The sequence below is a fragment of the Anopheles stephensi genome, chromosome 3 (genome assembly GCF_013141755.1).
Source record: "Anopheles stephensi strain Indian chromosome 3, UCI_ANSTEP_V1.0, whole genome shotgun sequence".
Taxonomy (NCBI): domain Eukaryota; kingdom Metazoa; phylum Arthropoda; class Insecta; order Diptera; family Culicidae; genus Anopheles; species Anopheles stephensi.
In genome coordinates, this window is record NC_050203.1 from 79,130,458 (window position 1) to 79,149,062 (window position 18,605).

The 18,605-nt window shown below is 45.0% G+C and overlaps 1 protein-coding gene across 5 annotated transcripts in view; it reads left to right on the top strand.

Annotated features, from left to right (window-relative positions):
- LOC118514708 (metallo-beta-lactamase domain-containing protein 1) overlaps window positions 1-18,605 on the top strand; it is a 92,382-nt gene that overhangs the window by 18,200 nt on the left and 55,577 nt on the right. Inside the window, exons 1-3 of one of the 5 annotated variants that reach the window (XM_036061785.1) lie at window positions 1,443-1,583; window positions 10,020-10,102; window positions 11,851-12,047. In XM_036061785.1, the coding sequence (XP_035917678.1) occupies window positions 11,879-12,047 (169 nt within the window). In that variant the 5' untranslated portion in view covers window positions 1,443-1,583; window positions 10,020-10,102; window positions 11,851-11,878. Of the gene's footprint in view, window positions 1-1,442; window positions 1,584-10,019; window positions 10,103-10,443; window positions 12,048-18,605 lie in introns of those variants that run through there. The other 4 variants (XM_036061784.1, XM_036061781.1, XM_036061783.1 and 1 more) reach the window with 4 other exon arrangements.

Consider the following 18,605-nt stretch of genomic DNA (forward strand, 5'->3'; position numbering starts at 1 on the left):
TTGTTTCGCTCAAAAAATCTGCGAGATCCGCGAGATCGCGCACGATCGCATCTCTCGTGCGGAAAAAAGGTTCGTCGTCGGCACCCGAGTGGAGAAAGTTTTCTTGAGAGGGTGCTCGCGCGCAGTAGAGGGCTGCTGATGCAGTTTCAAAGCACCCCCGGTCCAGCCACGAACGAACGATCGTGCGTTCGATCGATCGTGAGCAAACAGTGCCGAGCTGCCAAGGCTGTGTGTATGTGTGTTTCGTTTCGTTGTGCGCGATTGTGAGTGATTTTCATTTGCATAGGTAAGAATTCGAGTAACAAACAAAAACGTCGGGAAGAAAAAGCAACCTACCTGCGCATCCGTGTGACGAACGCTGGTGGTGGCGTCATGCTGAAAAATGGGGGATTTTGGTCGACCATTGGCATTTCCAACAGAATGGTAGAACGATTTTTTTGTTGTACTTTATAAGAAGCTTTTTTGCGACAATGAATCACCGGTCAATTTCGAGCTTTATGCCAGTGGAATAAAATCGAAGGATTTCCGCTAATCAGGCAAGCGACGAACCTTGAGTTTATCGTTTCTTATATCATCCCATGTTTCGTTGCTTTTAAATATATTAGTGTTGTCATTTAATTTTAAAATTTGTTTACTCACAACAATAAATTAGCTATGCGCCGATTTACCATCGATAAATCATTCTGTGGTCCTTGTTGCGCTTTGTGCTGATAGCATAATATCAAAAAGATTTCCACAGCGACGAACCTCGATTTGGTTGCCTCTTCAATGCTTCTGATGAAACAACAATAAAATGTTGCGGTTTGTTTACATAAATAATTAAAAAAAGATCGCAAGTAATGTCTTTTTTTGCGACCTTCAAAGATTTGCTCAGTGTTTATCGATCAGTTTTATACTAAGAGGATATTATTATCAAAAGATTCCTCTTGTACAAGGCAACAAGCGACGAACCTCAATTTGATCATTTCTTAAATAAGTTAAAATGTTGTTTCGGGTGTTTAGCCCCTTAGATCGCATAAGTTAGCCCCTAGTTTTAGTTACTGTTTAAAAAATATTTCTTCCGTCTCGGCTCATATTACGTAGTTCTATTTTTATCCAAATATAGAAGCTAATCTTTTGCCTTTATTTTATGATCTTTTTAGTGAAAAACGAATGTGTCCATGAATTGAAAGCTACTAATCGGGAGCTAACTTATGCGATCGCATGGTTTAGGTCGTCTAAAGCCAACCATGATCCAAGTTTATGGAATGGCACGTCCACCAGCATCCGGTCGGAATATTTTTTCCACACTACTTATTTAATGACTATTGTTCGATGGTTAATCCTGTGCTAAGGTTGCCGGCTTTTTAGAACAATATAATAATTATGCATTGTTTAAGGCGGGAGGATGTCGTTCTGGCACTGAAATGTTTTCACTGGGTGCTCCCAGTTTGTTCGGCAGAGTTATCTCAAGTTGTGAAATTATTGCTGTGCTGTGGATCAATAGTACGTGAAGCCAGTGTGTGACCGTGAACTGTGCGATACCGTTGTTTGTGCAGTCGTCGTTGTCGTCGTCGTCGTCGTCATGGCAGCTTAAAGCACCGGTAAGCCCATCATCCATTTAGCATCCAAAAATTCTGAACGATTAGAATTCATATTTTAATATTCTTAAATACATTTGAATAGCAGATTGTGTTGCTAATAGACTGGTGGAATATTATGTTCTAACGAAAAACTTCTCCCTCTGTTTACATTTTATCAACCTGAACGGTTGTAAAATTTGATCACTAGCGTAGGAAAGCCTCAAATGTACGGGTAGCGAATCCTTTACGCCGTTGGTTCCCCGTGTAAATGTGTCAACCGGAACCAACGTTTAACGTTAAAACAAAAACCAGTCCCACTAGAGGGACGGGCCCACCTGTTGTTGCTGTGTGCGTGCGTGCGTGCGCCCGGGTGTGCACAAAATTAATAATTAAGCTGCCGTTGCGCAACCCGGCCACATTAGCACGCAGGGACAAAGGCGATGATGATGATGATGGGGTTTCGGTGAGGAATCCGGACTGGACTGTGGACTGGAAGGCCGTCCAAGTTCGTCGTGTTTTGTCGTGCTGAAAGCTTCAGCATTCAGAGTGGCGCATCTTAAGCTCTTCGCACACACAGACACACACACATACACATTCACTTGCCTAGCTACCTAACGGACATTGTGTGCTGATTTTGTAGCTTTGGATATGGTTTTGTGTGGCGGTGGACGCGTGGCAGACGGCCGGGTTGTTGGAATGCATCAGCAGCACACCGTATCATCGTCGTCAAACTTGACCTCGAAGGAAGGAGTTTATGCGGTTGGCTTTTTTCGGATGGCGCCCACCAAGGTCTTCTGGTAGTTTCTCTCGAATCCCGTGTCCCTGGGCAAGTCCTCTTCGTTTTGGTCCCCTCCACGGCAAAGGGGTTTTCCAGCCGTCGTAGTCGTCGTTGTCGTTTATTAGCGAAAGACATAATTGCTGCATCAGCTGACTCCTCCAAGCCTCGGGTCCGATTTGGCAGTGCTAAATGTGAAAGAGCAAAAGAATTTTCTATTGACCGACATGCTGGACGATAAGATACTGGCTTATACCGGTTAAACGTGTGGGGCGACCTTCACCACTTGATACGCTCATTTTATCATATTGCCTTTGGGAAAGGAAACCATATGAAAACAAATAGATTTTTGTTCCCTCGCCAAGGCGTTTAGGCGCGCGCGTCGAAATGCTTTCGGTTTGCAGATTCACGCTGATCGCGCACCGGTCGGGTATAGTTTTGAATGTTTCAAACCGGGTGCACCGTTCCTAGTGCCTGGTGCTGACCCCTGAGGGCAGGCAAATGTGTATCGATTAATTTAACATCGCACACACGGGGTGGTCGAAACGGTGGCGGCACGTGACCGAGTATAAATTTCCTATCATTAATCTAAATGCCCGGGAACGCAGGCATTATCATAGACGCAGTTTCATAATTTCATGCACCGTATCATCAATTATGTTTTTCGAATGGGTGTTTTAGGATTGATTTCTTCGAAAGGCTTCACTACTAAAACGTACAATCGTGGTGCGTTATGCAATGCAGTGGTCCACAGTTCAGGTGCGCAATGTTTTTCTCGCGCACTATATCTCGAACGTGAAAACGATAATTCGCTTATCATGACAATGTTTTTCCTCGCCCGTGCGAAAGTTCACCTTTTCTTTCGCCCTGTCGTATGATTTGCCAATTAGTGGAGGAAATTGTTAGAAATTTGTTAAATCGTGATTAGCCGCACCGGGAAGGGGAGAGCCTTTTTTTTGGCGGATGTGAAAATCCGGGTAATTCTGTGAGATAGAGGCGAGGAAAGTGGTTGCTTCAGTTGGTCTGTTTGCAATAATTTAAAGGCGGAATACTGAGGTGAATTGGGAATTGTTCAATGTGGTGTAAATGGGTTGTGATGAAGGTTTGTATTTTAACGGATTTTTGTGGGTTGTTACTCAATAATTTATTCATGTTTTCCCTTAACAAGCTTGATTTTTCTTATAAATTTATTTTTCTTTTATGAAAGCTTTATATTTGATAATTATTTTTTCACTACTCTTAACATATTGTAGATATTTTTTTTATATTTGTTTATAAACTTACCAACTATTAACTATTAAAAATCGAAGTTCTGAAAAAAACTGTTATGTTCTCTGAAAATTATGTTATTGCCTGTACCTTACAATAATAAAAATAGAGAGACCCCACTATTCAAACTGTAAACATCAATAGCCATCTGTGTGCTGTGTAAAATCACCAAAACCTCAGTACCCATTTGGCCAGCGGAAATGTTTGTGTGTTCGAAAGTGGAAAAGGGCACCTGAGGAGAGCTTCAAACATAAACAAAGCACAAGCATATGATGCGCCACCGTTTCACACTATTAGCCAGCAGCAGTAGCAGCCTCTGCCGTAGTAGCCTCTTTCGTCATATGCATCCAGTCCCGGTGCACTCGTATGCTCGATCAGGCGCATAACCAGGCGTTCGTTTCTCGTTCGTGCCGGTTTTCTGTGTCACTAGTGTTTTAGCATGATGGTAGAGACCGTCGTAAAGAAAAAGAGTAAAACTGCCCGGTGTGCCGGTTGGAGTACACAGGCCGAAACAATCCTTGGCACCCCAGCAAGAGAGACGAATGGGGGAAAAGCGAACAAGAAGCAGATTAACAACTGCTGCAAGTAATTGCTTTTGATGGTAGGTACTCTTCGCACACTTCCCATAGAGGCACACACACACACACATTGAGAGGGCCAGTTTTTGTTTTAGGGAGGTTTTCCTTCATCTGGCAGTGTTGTCAGCAGCTTTAGCCGTCCTTCTGGCTTCTTCTGTTGTTAGTGCTGCTGGTGGTGATGCTAGTGTTGCTGAACTTTTATCTACATGCTTAACGATCGGCGGTTTTGCGGCGCTAGATGGCACCTTGACAAGAGCGATGGAGCGAAGGGAGACTTGTTGTATCGGGGGGGAAAGGGGCGGTAAGCCACTCTTTCCCGAGGCGTTCCTTCAATCGAGCGGAAGGTGATGAGGTTATGTGATTTAGAAATGTCATAATCAGCGCGTGAGTGGCACGTAATTGCGTAATAGTGAGGGCACCGAGAGCTGTTTCGGGGATGACTGGATGTGACTGGTGTGTGTCTCGGTTAGGCTAGTTTCTGATTTCTGGAACTCTGTGGCCAGTGTACCGGGGACGCCTCGGTCACAACCTTTCGGTGGGGTGTCGAACCTTGCCGAACGGTTCGGGAAGAAATAGAGTGATTTGAGATTGTATTTCACCTTTCCACTTTTGGTAGCTTTTGGAGCACTTTTTGTGATTTGTTTATTTGACATAGATACATTTTTTTTCGAAAGAGTTTTTAAATAAATTGTATCAGTAGTGCGGCGTGAAGCCGTAATCACGGTATCGTAATGCGTATGCCGACGTTAGCACATGCGCCTGGTCTAATTTCCACCCCACCGGAAAGCTTAATGAAGCCGGCCTGATGGCGTTGTTTGCAGGGCAAGTTGTAAGGGCCTCCTAAGTAGCCCCCGCACCACCGCAGCAGCCACCGTGGTGAACATTATCGCCATCACTACTAACCCGTAATCGATGGTGCAACAATGCACTCACTCACACCCGGACAGCGCTCGATTTGTTTTGCAGCTCAACCGGGTAAAGACGAGCAGGGAGAAGATGGCTTCGGACCTTAATCGAATAAATCCACCCGGGATCCGTCTTCAGCTGCCCCACAGTGATGACGCCAGCAAGCGTTTACTCTACCCATTAACGTGCGTTAGGATGAACGTGCAAACTTGTTGCCGTTGCCGAGACGCTACTTTCTCGCCAGTTGGGAAGCAGTTTAGCTTCCGAATTTCCTTTCCTGGACATGGCTAGCACAGACCAGACCACACGGTGAAGTTGTAATAATTTAGACGTTCAGCAAAAAAAAAAGTTGACAAACATTTTAGCACGTTCCACCGGGCCCGGATCGATCAATTGCGCGAATCGTTTACTTTAGCACTTTTGCACGTGCATTACGGTTTGGTGGGTGAAGGATACGCGCGTAGTACGGTTTTGCTAATGTATTCAGCGTTAATGCACGGTATGGTTTTGTAATAGGTAGGCTTCAAGGTTGCAGGAATGATTTTAGGATCAATAAAGCTGTCATCATGGTTGGTTGTGTAATGTTACACGTTAACAAATCTGTTTACTTCTTTTGAATTGATTATTTGCAGCAGTGTTTTGGTGGTACAGCTTATTGAAATTTACTCCAGATCGTGTGAAATAGGTTGTTGCCTATGGTCTTCGTGGACTCGAGCACTCTCTGATGAGCGACATTGCTGTTGAAAAATATTGCGAAACATGTCCCAAATATTGAAGAAGAAACAGGAGTGATAAAATAGTCTAAGACAGATAATAGTAAGTTGGAAATTGGGGGTCAAATCACTCTGTAGTGTCAGCACCAGGCGAAGAAAAAGTAGAACAAATGAAATAAAAATATAAATAAAATTAGGTACTGAAAATTTTAAGATTAAAAATAAAAAGGAAATACAATACAAAAAAAGTAAATAATTTCACTTAAAATGAGAAAAATAATACAGACAAGAATAAGAAAGGGAAAGAATGGAGAATAACTAAAACGACAAAAGATAGAAGAAGTAGAACAAGAAGGGAAAGTAGATTAAATGTTAAAAATAGAAGTATGAAGAGGGAGAAGCATACTAACAAAAAGAAAGAGATAAAAGATGAAAAATATCGAAGAACTGTCTAGGAAAGAAGACAAAGAAAAAAAAACATAAAAAATATTATACGAAATAGAAAGAATAAGAAAAATAGGAAAAATAAGAACTAAAAAAGAAAAGAAAAAACACAGGAAAGAACAAGGGAAAAAAGAACAAGTAGAAAAGATAATTATAAACTCAAGTAGAGTAAAAAATTATAAAAAATAAGATAACAAAAAGAAAAAGAGGAAAAAGGAAAAATGAATAAATAGAAGATGTAGAAGACGACAAAAAGAAGAATAAAGTTTGCCTTCTCAGATATCCCCCCGGATATTCTACCCGGTCATGGAATAGACAGGGACTCTTGGCGTCTTTTGTAACTCAATCAGTTATTTATTCGTTAATAAACCTCACAATATCTTATGAGGTTCAAAATTCTTGATGATTAAAATGTAAGCCTTCAATATTGTGAAGTTCAATTAAACTCCGTCATCGGATGAGCGGACAATAAATCTTCAGCGTTCAGCCTTCAGGCTAAGCCAACACACGTACCGGGGAAGGTGATGGAATCGACAGACAAACCTACTGACTGAGTGAACATAACCAAAACCAGAAGGGAAGCGTTGCTTCGCCCTTCACCTACCGCTTGCTTCCCGACGACCGAGCCACCGGGCCAGTGCCGCCACCACCGCGCGAAGAAGAAGAAGAAAAAACGGGGCAGACGAGGGAACAACAAAAAATGCAAAATGAAAGTGATCAACATTTATGTAACAGGTGACAGCACCTTGCCATACCACTGCTGCTGCTGCTGCTGCTGCTGCTGCTGATGATGAATCCGGTGCCGGCAGTTGTTGTTGTTGTTGTTGGTGGGATACATTATCTGGTCCCGGTGCGCGCGCGCGTGTCTCGTGTGACGATGGAGGAGATAGAGGAGAGTGTTCATTATCACTCTCACGACGATGACGCAGTTTTTTTTTCTTCATCCCCCTTTCGTCTGCCTTCACAATGTTGGCAATGTTTGGATTATCGCAACGGTAATCTAACCTCGCTCCCGTCTGGTGCTTCTCAATCGTGGTCGACTTTTACTGCTGGTCAACTTTCGAAGGAAGAAATTTTTGCCGATATTTTGGCGCCCGAGACGACAGACCAACTCCACGCTCCAGACAACGACGCTGGCTTTGTGATGATCGCATCCGATTACGAAGTTTTGTTGACGACGACAACCACTATCCGGTCCCGGTGTGTGAATGCGTGAGTGATCTTTTATCGGGCGTTACACATTGTATTTCCGGTTACTTAATAGTTCATCTTCATTTTTCAGGATCGCTCTACAACGAGCGCAGCGAAAACGGACGTAGCTATGCGAATTCGAACGGTCAGCTGAGGATAGTCTGGAACTCTGGTTGGATCACATCAATGTGCAAGCGATTTGCTTGATCCATACCCCTTAAAAAACGGGTTGTGCAATAATGCAATAGGGTGTTGGTGGTACGAGCTGGTGATGCGTTGGCACCGCTTAAGGTTCTGTCCACTCCAAGCTCGGCACCATAATCATGGCGCGTGAGCACCACGTGAGCGTGTCGAGCGTGCCACCAAATCGAGAGGGAAGCCTGCAATGCGAATGCGTACAGGAAATACTTCGCTGGGCTTGGATTGCGCGATGAAGCCCTGCGAGGTGGCCTGCGACGGGGCTTTAGAAGCCCATTCGGAGTCGGAATCGGACACTTTGGAGAGGCATCGATCGATTGCGAAAGCGCACAATCGCTTTGCTGCACATCACACACAGCGCCAAGCGTGCCTTCACAGTACGTTAATTCTATGCGGCATTAGCACAGCCGTTTGCCAACGTGTTCAGGCTCGATTGCGCACTCCGAAGAGGACGACCCATTGCGTAGGGGGTAAACGTACTCACGGGTTGTCTGTGTCGCGCTTGACACATTACCGGTGAACCACCATAACCATAATCGAGCCTCATCTCCACACACATAATACGACGGGTAGAAAGAAAACAAACTGCTGGCGGCATAATCGTGCACCACCTTACGGCCATGATCCCAAAAATGCACCTGCAGCAAGCGGTACGTCAGCCGCGCGTTGACCGATTTGCGAACGAAAGCGTCAACAGGTGCAACGGAGCGAAATTATAATTAAAAAGTTTGTTCTCCTTTGGTGCGCGTCTTCAGATAGCGTCCCCGCCTGACCGGCATGACACGATCGATTTGAAGAGGGTTAGTAATAACCACCTGTGTGCCAGTGTGCGTCTTTTCCAATTGATATTCAATGCGTCGCGTTGAACCTGGGATGGGACAAGGGCACGATGTAAACACTCACGCTTGGCACATGTTCGACGGGGGGGTTATGTTGTAATCGAGTGGGTTTGTTGGTTTTTGTCGTTGAACTTCAAACGTGCTGTATGATGGACGGCCTACCCTCCCAAAAAAAAGAGGAGAAGCTTTGAAGGACTAGACCCGGTGACGATGGCGGTTTACGTGGGAATCGTGTACAAGGTGTATGTGTTTTGGAGGTTTCGGGATTGCTTGGCAATTTCACATGTAAGTGATTTTATTTACAATGTGCGGTCAGAAGTTAAATTGCTTTTTTTTCTTCTCATTGGTTTTGTATGGGAGATTATTAGAATCAGAGACAAAAAATCATTTATAAAATTTAATTGAAGAGGATCCAAAAGATGATATCAATATCAACAGAGGTTAATTGGTAGCTGTCTTAATTAATCTCTAATGTTCTTTTAGTAGCAATAATTTATAATTTAAACTTTAGGCACTAACCTTGCTATGTCAATGCACCACAGGGTTTATTGGGTCAGTTGAGATACGACCTCTGAAGATTGTAGAGATAAAAAACATTAAATATAGATATTGTTATTACGGTATTTAACGGCTCTTTTTTAATCTCAGACTACAGTTTTCATTTCTGTAAAGGACTATTTTAACATCCAATGGATGGTTCGTTCTCGTGGTTATACATTTTATTTTTGTCAAGTGATATTTCGAAAACGTTATCAAAACAAGTGGTTTCTCGTTCGGAACTGCATTTCTTTTTAAAATACTATAGATCATTTAGCATAATCTAGTACAATCAATATTAGTATTTAACTTAAAGGAAATTTAATAGCAAAATCAAAATAGAGCAATTTTAAGCTGATTTAACATTAACCTGCTTTTTTTTGCTTTTATATTTCAATAAGCTTAGGCTTGTCCCATTGGAGATGAAAGCTATCCCTAATTGATTCTCCTTCACCACCATCACTAGTACTGAATTCAATTCTACAACCTCGAGCTAAAGTCCATGCTAAAATTAAACTGTTTCGTGATGTACGGGTCGCCCTGTGAGTGAATTCCGCAAACTTGCACACAACACAGCCAGCAACCGTGAGCTTTTATTGTGCCCAATACGGCTCCGTTGAAGTCACAGCCCATGTTTAGTGTTGCCGAAGCGTGCGTTAGTGTGCTCACTCTTTCGCATAGACCGTTGAGCTTTCTTATGCTGCTATTATGACGTCGAGCGCGGTGGGGATGGTGTGCGCAGCTGTGTGGATTTCAAATGCGTCGACCTTAGATATTTGAATTAAACAGCATTTAACAACATGAGCTACATGAGCAGCAAAATTTTCGATTTGTAGGTAAAAGAAAAGTAAAGAAATATAGCGAGCTTTTCAGTGAGATGTAAAACATCGCACAATATTCTATATTTGAAGAACTGAATTGCGTTTTCAACTATATAACAGAGATTTTAAATTGCTCTTAATGATTTACTGATTGTTAATTTTGAATTTTCCTGCTCCTCGTTTTAGATTTGCCGTTTGAAAAATCACTTAATCGTTCGTTCGGGAAAAGCTTCGCTTGAGAAAAACATCGCATCGATACCGTCCGAAAGGTAAGCTCTGAGTGCGAACACAGACACCAGCCACCGCAATGTAACGCACGGCAGCGCACCGAGCAGAAGGCACTCAGTGAGTGGCCGCCGGTGCGCCGCACAGTCGCTCAACGACGATGCGGGCGAACGACGATGATAAGCCTCGCATTCGGCACGACCGATGCTCCGATGACCGATTTTCTTGTACCACCACCACGACGACGACGACGAATGCGCGCGGGTGGCCAAACAACGGGGCGAAAATTTTCGCCGAACTGCAGGATACCCTATCTCTCTCTCCTCCCTCCCACTCGTCCCCCGCCCTGGGTGTCGTCGGCAAGGGCGCGCACAACACAGACACACGATTTTCACCGTTTTCCATTTACCAGTCAAGGTTGATCACTCGGCAGGAGCGGAACAAGGAACCGCTTGAAACCGCGACCGTCTGCCAACCGTGGCCGGATAGCGGACGACGGTTTTTGGACGACCCGTAGTACGCGTAGCTTTTCCACGCTTTTCCACACCTCGTGAATTCCGCTAACACGTGTGCCACGTAAGGAAGCAAAAAAAAAGAAAAAGGAAAGGAAACCCCCGGACGGAACAAGAGAGCTTGTTGTTTTGGTGGTGCGTTTGCGACGAAGAAGAAGGAGAAGCAAAAAAAATGGCAAAGAAATGTGTGTGTGTGTCCCGCCATCACAGCCAAACCGGGCCAGCGCGTGTGTTTATGTGCGTGACCGGCCATTAGCAAAAATCTTCCCCGTCGTCGGTCTGTGACACGCGGAAATGCCGTGCGTGTGTGTGTTTAATACGCGTGTTGTTTGTTGCCGCAGCAGCGGCCCGTTGACCCCGTCACGATTTTTCCCACGGCACAGTGTGCCCGCTCTGGTGTCAGTGGTCCGAAGATGGGTGTTGCGAAGAAAAAGCAAAAACTCCCCCATCCCTAATGCGGTACGGGAAAATTGCACCGCACCGAAAACCTGAACGGGTAATACGTGTGTGTGTCTGTGAGTGTGTGTGTGGCCACTAGAGGCGCGCGTCTGTGTATCTGTGTTTCTGTTCGGTGTGAGCGGGTGTGCATCGGTTGGTTGTTTTTTTATTGTTTTGCTGGCGTATAACACGGGGCGTGAGTGTTTTTGCGTGCGCAAAAGATAAAGCCAGAAGATGGAGAAGGAAAGCCGGGCAGAAAAACCCCGAAAGGCAAAACAGCTGGAACGGAAATCGCTTTCCGCGTTGTGGCAATAGTGGCGTTTGTGTAATTTTGCGCTGTGCTTTAAGTGATTGAGTGAGTGGAAAAAAGAAGAAAAACCCGACAGCCAACACTGCAACTTCGACGAGGAAAGTGGAAGCAGGAAATAGCTACGCGTACTACGCGTCGTCACTAGCGTCGTCCGATGTTCCGAGCCGTTGGTTGGGGTCCGTTGGTTCGTTGGTTCGCTCCTGCCGTGGTCATCTTGTTGGTAAAATTTGGGGAATCGTTCCCCCAAACGCCCGTGCTTTCTTTTGGGATGAAACTCCCAAAAAACGGCTCCGGAGTGCTCCGGAACTCCTCCGGATGGCAAGATAGTTACAAAACAAACCAAACAAAAGGATACGTTTAGTTCGGTTTTTGCGTTGTGCGTTGTAGTGAAGCGGTTTTCCGTAGTTCGTTCGGTTCAGTTTGTCACGTCGTTCTGTTCTGTTGGTGCATCACTCCTTGGGCGGACGGTTGAATGACTTAGGCCATCGACTGGGCAAAATAATCAATTTTCCGTACCCTATCGCAAAGGTAGCGTCCAGAAGCTTTGAGACCAGCAAACTATGAACGAAATCATCATTCTGAGCGAGGGCTACTCGTGGTACGAGATGGAAAATCCGGCTCCCGACGCACCGATGCTGGCCAACTGCACCTGCACCCTGATCAAAGGCCCCGATTGCAACGTTCTCGTCGATACGATGACACCTTGGGATGGCGATCTGCTTTTGCAGCGTAAGTATTAGCAACGGTAGGGACGCTCGAAATCTTGTCTCAAGCATACTCTACTCTACCCTTAGGACACAAGAGCTCACATGCTCAAGAAAAGATGGCCGGAAATTAAGAGTTTTGGGGGAGCTTTATTTATACGCCCATTCGAGGGTTCGTTGCTGGCCGGTTTTCGTGGATTATGGTGGAGGAAAAAAAGCTCATTACCTCTACTCGGTACCGTAGCGACGGTGGTGGCAGAAGGAAATGTTTCGAATCGAATTGCCATTTGGGGAGGGTTTTCCTTTTTTTCTTTGGCAAAGCACTGTACGGACATAGACATTCCGGGGTCTTGTGGGGGTCAAGTGCGAGAGAAGCATTTTCACTTTCCCTTTGGACCGGTTCCAAAGCTCCTACCCCATGTGTATGATCATAGTATGTGTGTATGGTGGAAAATATAACCACTTTCCTTAATCTGTTTGGTCTCGAGGGTTTTTCTGCGTTTTTTTGTTGTTGCGAGCTCTCGATGTACTCGAGAAGAAGAAGCTACTTTAATGTGCTCTTCGGCCGATACACAATGGCTCAATATCGTTCGGGTTTGCACATATTCCACCAGTGCGCCTTTACTACGTCCATTGACTCGGGTCAGGCACACACACACACACACGCGTAGAATATTCTATTTTTTTGGAGCCCCATTCGAGAACCCTTTTCTTTCTGAGGACATTATGCTCCGGGTAATGATGTCGATGGAGACGCATGGTAGCGCGTTACAAGAACAAACGATTCGCCGAAGCATTTGTGGCACTTGCGAATGCACACACGCGCGCGTGTGTGCTCGATTGAAAGGAGTAAGTTTTGCTGATGATGTTCTTCGGAGTGATGTTTCGTTGCTGATAGCGAGTGGGCGCACAATCCTCCTTTTACGCAAGACACAACTGTTTGAAATAGTTTTGCCTTTTGAAGAAAGGAACGCCAGGGGTGCACGACTTCACAAATCAGAAACCGGCGGCACCTTTTCCCGAAGTGAAAATGGGAAAAGTACGGTTTCGGTTTCACCGTTACCAAGGGTTTTCCCGCAAACCAATCAATTCACTGTCACTCGGTGAGGGAAAGAGCGGGGAAGCTAGCTGTGGGACGCGAAAAAGGATATAAAAGAGCCGGGGAGTGCTTTTGTGTATTCCCATCGTCTTTAAGGCGAAAAACTATCGTAAGTAGTACGAGCGGGCAGATACGGTTGTAAGACAGTTGGAAAATCATTCGCCCTTTCCGTGAGAATTCCTGGGTTCCGGGGGAAAGAATGGTGGAAGGGGGTGGAAAAGGGGAGGCACAGGGAACAGTCAGAATAAAACATTCAAACGAGGGTTGCAAACTAAACGAACTGGGGCCTTGCTGTGGGCCGGGGAGCTTGCGAACATTTCCGGAACGAGGTGAAACATCGGAAAAGCACGCAATGACGAGCAAGAAGTTCTGCAGAGCACCGTCATCCAAACAACCGACAAACACGGGAAACATTCACCAGCAACAAAACGCTGATACGGTACAGTTTTAGAATCCCGTTTTCCACCCCCCTCCTTTTCACACACACACATACAAGTTTTTCCTTGTTTCTTCATTGGAACACGGAGTGAGGCTACCGAGCTCGAGTCAGCGCTTGCCCTCCAACGGCTGCTTGGTGAACTTTTGATTAAGCTTTTGTCGTTTTGCGCGTTTGGTGCGTTTGGGTTTCTTTGCTACTGCTTTTTAGCTTAAACATACCGCAGCAACGTACACACACACACGTGCGCGCACGGGGTCACGGGGTTTGGTTCGACCACCAGCCACCGATGATGACGGTGGTCATTTGAATGGTTTGCCGTCGCGTTTTCCTTTTCGGTGAAACGGTGAAGGCAGTGGGAACGGAAGCCCGGTGGCGCCGGTCCGGAGGGCAAATTGTTTGCCCGAGGACGACGAGTGCGCGATAGCGAATTTTTGGTTTGGCGTTTTCCCGCAATTTCTACTTTTCGTTTCTCGCTGTTCTCTCCAGTTTGGAAGAAGGTTTGGGGAAGAAAGTTTGTGCCGAGAAGGTTTTTGGCTTTGAATCGGAGTACTACTTGTTGGATGGATGAGTGTGGAGGGGGTTGAAAGTAGGCAAATAATATTGGCAAAATCAGCCGGGCGGGACAGGTCCGTTTTGGAATGGTTATTGGATGTGGATTTAGACAAAATACGTTCGATACTTTTGGTTAACCGGCTTTGAGGGGATACAAGAAAGTTGGGATGCTATTTACAGCCAATTGTAGATTCAGAAGTTGAATGAGTCTCAATTGCTTTTGAAATGATGTTTTAGAATTGTTTTGGAGTTGCACTTAAGGAAGTGCTTATTTTAAAGCGGTCTTCACACGGCAGGACCGGGGTTCAAATCCCATCTGGGCCGTTTCCCCATAGTGAGGACTTGACTATTCAACTATGCGGTATCAATAAGTGTAGTAAGCCAGAAATGACAAGCATGACCTAAGATGTCCTTAGGCAAAGAAAGAGTTGTCAGTAAAGAAGATTTAAGTAGAGTTCTCTAAGCTGCTAGCTAGTCTTATTGCTTTGTAAACAGTTATCTCATCATGGACGTTGGAGAAATTGAAGTCAAAATAGGTACGTTTTTATTGAATCATTTAAAATTATACGATTAGGCCAGCTCTGTCACATATAAAAATGTAAGCTTCCTTTAGAGTATACTATTTTACGCTAAATTATTTCTCAGCTAGGATCTCAGTCTCTCAAGATGTGCTCCTGCTTAATATATATGAATGAGGTTTGATTCATATGGACATATAGCAGGCCGAGTACTGAGTGACCCTATAGCACCGTGTCAAGCGTTTATTTTAACATTCTGACAATCGTCGGATCGAATCTCATTTGAAGCGAATGGATGCTGATGCTAGTAACTTTTTCACGCTATGTGGAGAGAAGTTGTAGTAAGTATACATAAAATAAGTCATCAAAATCAAGTAAACGATTGCGAAGTGGATGTTAAAGATGAAGAAGAAGGGACATTTGATGGATTTCGCGTATATTTGTTTAGGTTCTCGAAACAAATGTACAAGTATAAGGTTAAATATTACCTTCCTTATTTTAAGCTATCTTTTAGAACTAGTGCCTCGTATTCGAACTATTCCCACAGTCTGTAGCATGACTAGCTGAATGTCGTGGTGATACTTGAAAGCGTGGTCGCTCCATCAACAATACGGGAGATACGATTAGCTCCACGTTCGTTAGACTCTCATTGTTCCAAAATTCTATTCAATTCTTATTTTACTGTCCTTTAAAACGAAATCCCTGCCACACTTTCCTGCACACCCAATAACTATGAAACACCATCGATTGGATGCTCGGACCACCATTCAAGTTGAACGATATTTCAAAAACAATTCCGTTCAGTTCATTTATTTTGCGCTCATTCTTTGTATTACCTTCCGCGAAACAGTCTTGCGGAACCCCCCGCACTCTCAAAGCGATTGGGAAGTAGGGAAACCCGGTGCAAGCTAAACCGGTGCGACTATCGTATAGTGGGTAGTTTAAACGCGAAGAAAAGCGAACGGACAAAACGCGCACACTGCTTTTGCTTTTGTTGCAACACTAATTTAGAAAGTTTTTTCATTTCCATTTTGGGGAATGGAAAGAGCTGTGCCGGATGGCTACCGGAAGCGATGTTTTGTTCACGGAATTGATTGTGCGATATGTTTTTGGCACACAAGAAACAAAAAAACTGGGGAAACATTGCCCGAGAAGCATGATTGTGAAGTTGCGAAATAAATTGATCTCATCGCGGTAGCCACCGGTGCAAGGTGGCTTTGAGCGTTCGCTGTTGCTTTGAACTGCGCTTGACTTTGCGATGTGTTTTGTAGAAATTAAGAAACAGTCACGTGGAAAAACGGGAAACTTGATTGATGAATTTCATTTCGGGTGGAAATGGAAACGTAAATTAACGGGGAAAAAATAAATTTAACAAGCAAAACGAACGAACTAGCAAACGGGCAGAGAAGTCACAACGGGCTAACTGGGACAGGATGCTCGCGAACATTAATCATTCTCGACCATTTGGAACTAGCGGGAGATCGGAAAAAAGCTGTCGGGTATGTAAATAAGGGATAAAAGTTCGATAGCAGAAGGGGAGTTTTATAACAGCAAAACCCAGTAATGAACGATGAAACTCTCGCGAGAGTCACAAATGAAAATGGGAAACGATAGAAAGTTAGCTAAAATCGACCGACCGACCGACCGGAGGGAAAGCAAATTATTTTAGCATTTTGCTCGCTTTTTGCACTTGCTATCAGTGCTCGGCCGGGGCCGGCGGACCCCCGATTTCGATTGTCAATTCTGACCGAAGCCTAATAACTCTCTCTCTCTCTCGCTCTGTCTCTCACATCAACTCCCAGCGCCACATCCTCCAAACTTCATAATGATGCCAATCAAGCCAAACGAGGATTAACCTTCCGTTGGCGTCCGTTTTTGCACATCGCACAATCGGATTGGAGAATCTCGCGGAAAAACTTTTCCATCCAATCCGTCTCGCTCTCGCTCACATCCGAATGCGCTACACCGAACCGAAGAAACGTTACCACAATTAACTGGCTGGAACGACTTTCCACAAGAGTAGGTGGGAGGAAAGCGGTCGAAGGAGCGTAACCTCTCTACCGGATGGTGCTTCCGGTAAGGGCGGGCACACACTGGCCCACACCGGACTTTAGTTTGGTAGTTTTCATAAAGTGGTTTTAGCAAACGGTCGGGAAGTTTTGCCTGTCAACGGCCCTCCGTCCTTTCCGTGCATACGAATCTGCCTGCCGCAGTGCCGGGAAGTTCGTTCGTGTTTCGGCCAGTCTCTAATCTGTATCGTACTAACCGGGCACCGGGGAGAGGCCGTTTTTAGATACATCAGCGCATTACACTGTGAGCAGGAAACTTGCACACACTGATGCTGTGGATTCATGTTGTGTGTTTAGCTATCTTTTTGTGGCTCCGTAAGACCTACAGGGGTTTTGAGATGATTTCACTGGAGTATGAACGTTGGGGCCAATGATGATCGGAGATAATTTCGGATTCATAGAGTTTTTCCTGGAGAAGGGGAATTAAAACCGATAGTTTCAAAATAAGTGACCTCAGCTACTTTTTGTATTAGTTTTGGGCAACTGACATGAAACTTTCCTATCAGGAACTACAGCGGATTCCCGGTCCAGCAGTAGAACTTCATGTCGTTTGCCAATCGAATATCCCAGCCATTCTTGGGGACGCATCCACGCCTTGTATGTTTGTGTGGACATCCTAAAGAGGTTTAATGAGCTGGGTTGTCTGGTTGCAATCGCATGACATGACCAGCTCACCGGAGCATGGCGAGTATAATAGTACCTCCTATGTTCTTTCACACATACATTGCCAAAGACCCTAAGGCCTAAGGGTTAAGAGTAGTGATGCGTTGTGAGCTCGAGAGCTGCCGGGAGGACTCACCTCAATAAAATGAGGGCTCTGTTCGCACTCTTCTGTTCTAAAGCTGCTGTGCTTTCCGTATGAAATAATGTGCTGCTATTATGATATCATCTGAGATGCTGCCTTAAAGGTAGTAATTGTTGTGCAATTATCTGAAAACCCCTGCCACATTATATTTAGGACATATCTCTCCCTCTCTCTCCCTATCTCCCTCTCTCGTTCTTTTTCAGCCAACGAAGCAAAATGGCGATGTGCAATGTCGATTTGAATAATCTCCCAGCTTCGGCGTGGGGGAATGGCAATGTTTTTAACGCGCGTCGAATAAACCCTGCCACCCCCCATCGAATGTGCAGCTGATGAGCCGGTGGAGGCATTCTTTGCGAAAATGAGCACCGGTATGGCTGGCTGGTTCTGTGGTAGAAGTATGAAATTTTGATGAATATTCATCGCCCTCGAGCACGCTGCTGTCCACCCTGCAGCCTTTTGCGGCAGACAATGGCGGTAAAGTGGATATTGCTGTAAACAGTAGACACACAACAACAACAACGACACCAGCAAAAAAAAAGGGAGCTAAATACACGCTTTAAAGTGAAACACACCCGTGTATGAATATTTTTGCAATATTTCTTACACTGACGTTAAAGTGAACACCCCCTTTGGCTGGCTGGCTGGCTGGCTGGCTGGCCACACCATTATTCATGGGCCGCGAAGGTGGAACGGTTGGAAATCTCGACCAGCACCAAAAATTCAACAATGAATCGAGAAGGAAACCTCATTGCTACCGAAAAGTTGGGCTTTTTGTAAGGCGAATGCAAATTTGCAACATCCACTTTGTCTTCCATCGGTAACGAAGCACCTTTTCCCTTCGGAGCATGTCAGTTACAACCAATAAAACGGTGCCGGTCGGTCCTTCGGGGCAGCTTTCCCTTTTTTGATCGATAATTTTAATTTGATGTCTTACGTTTCAGATTCGTGTTGTGTGTCGGGCTCGGTGAACGGATACTTACGGCAAGCACTCGCCCGAAGGAAAATATCCGCCCGCTCGCAGAAGCTACCAACACAGACGGGAAACAGCTTACCGGGCCAGTCGACTCGAGGTGGTGAAGAAGTTGTACAGAAACAACATTA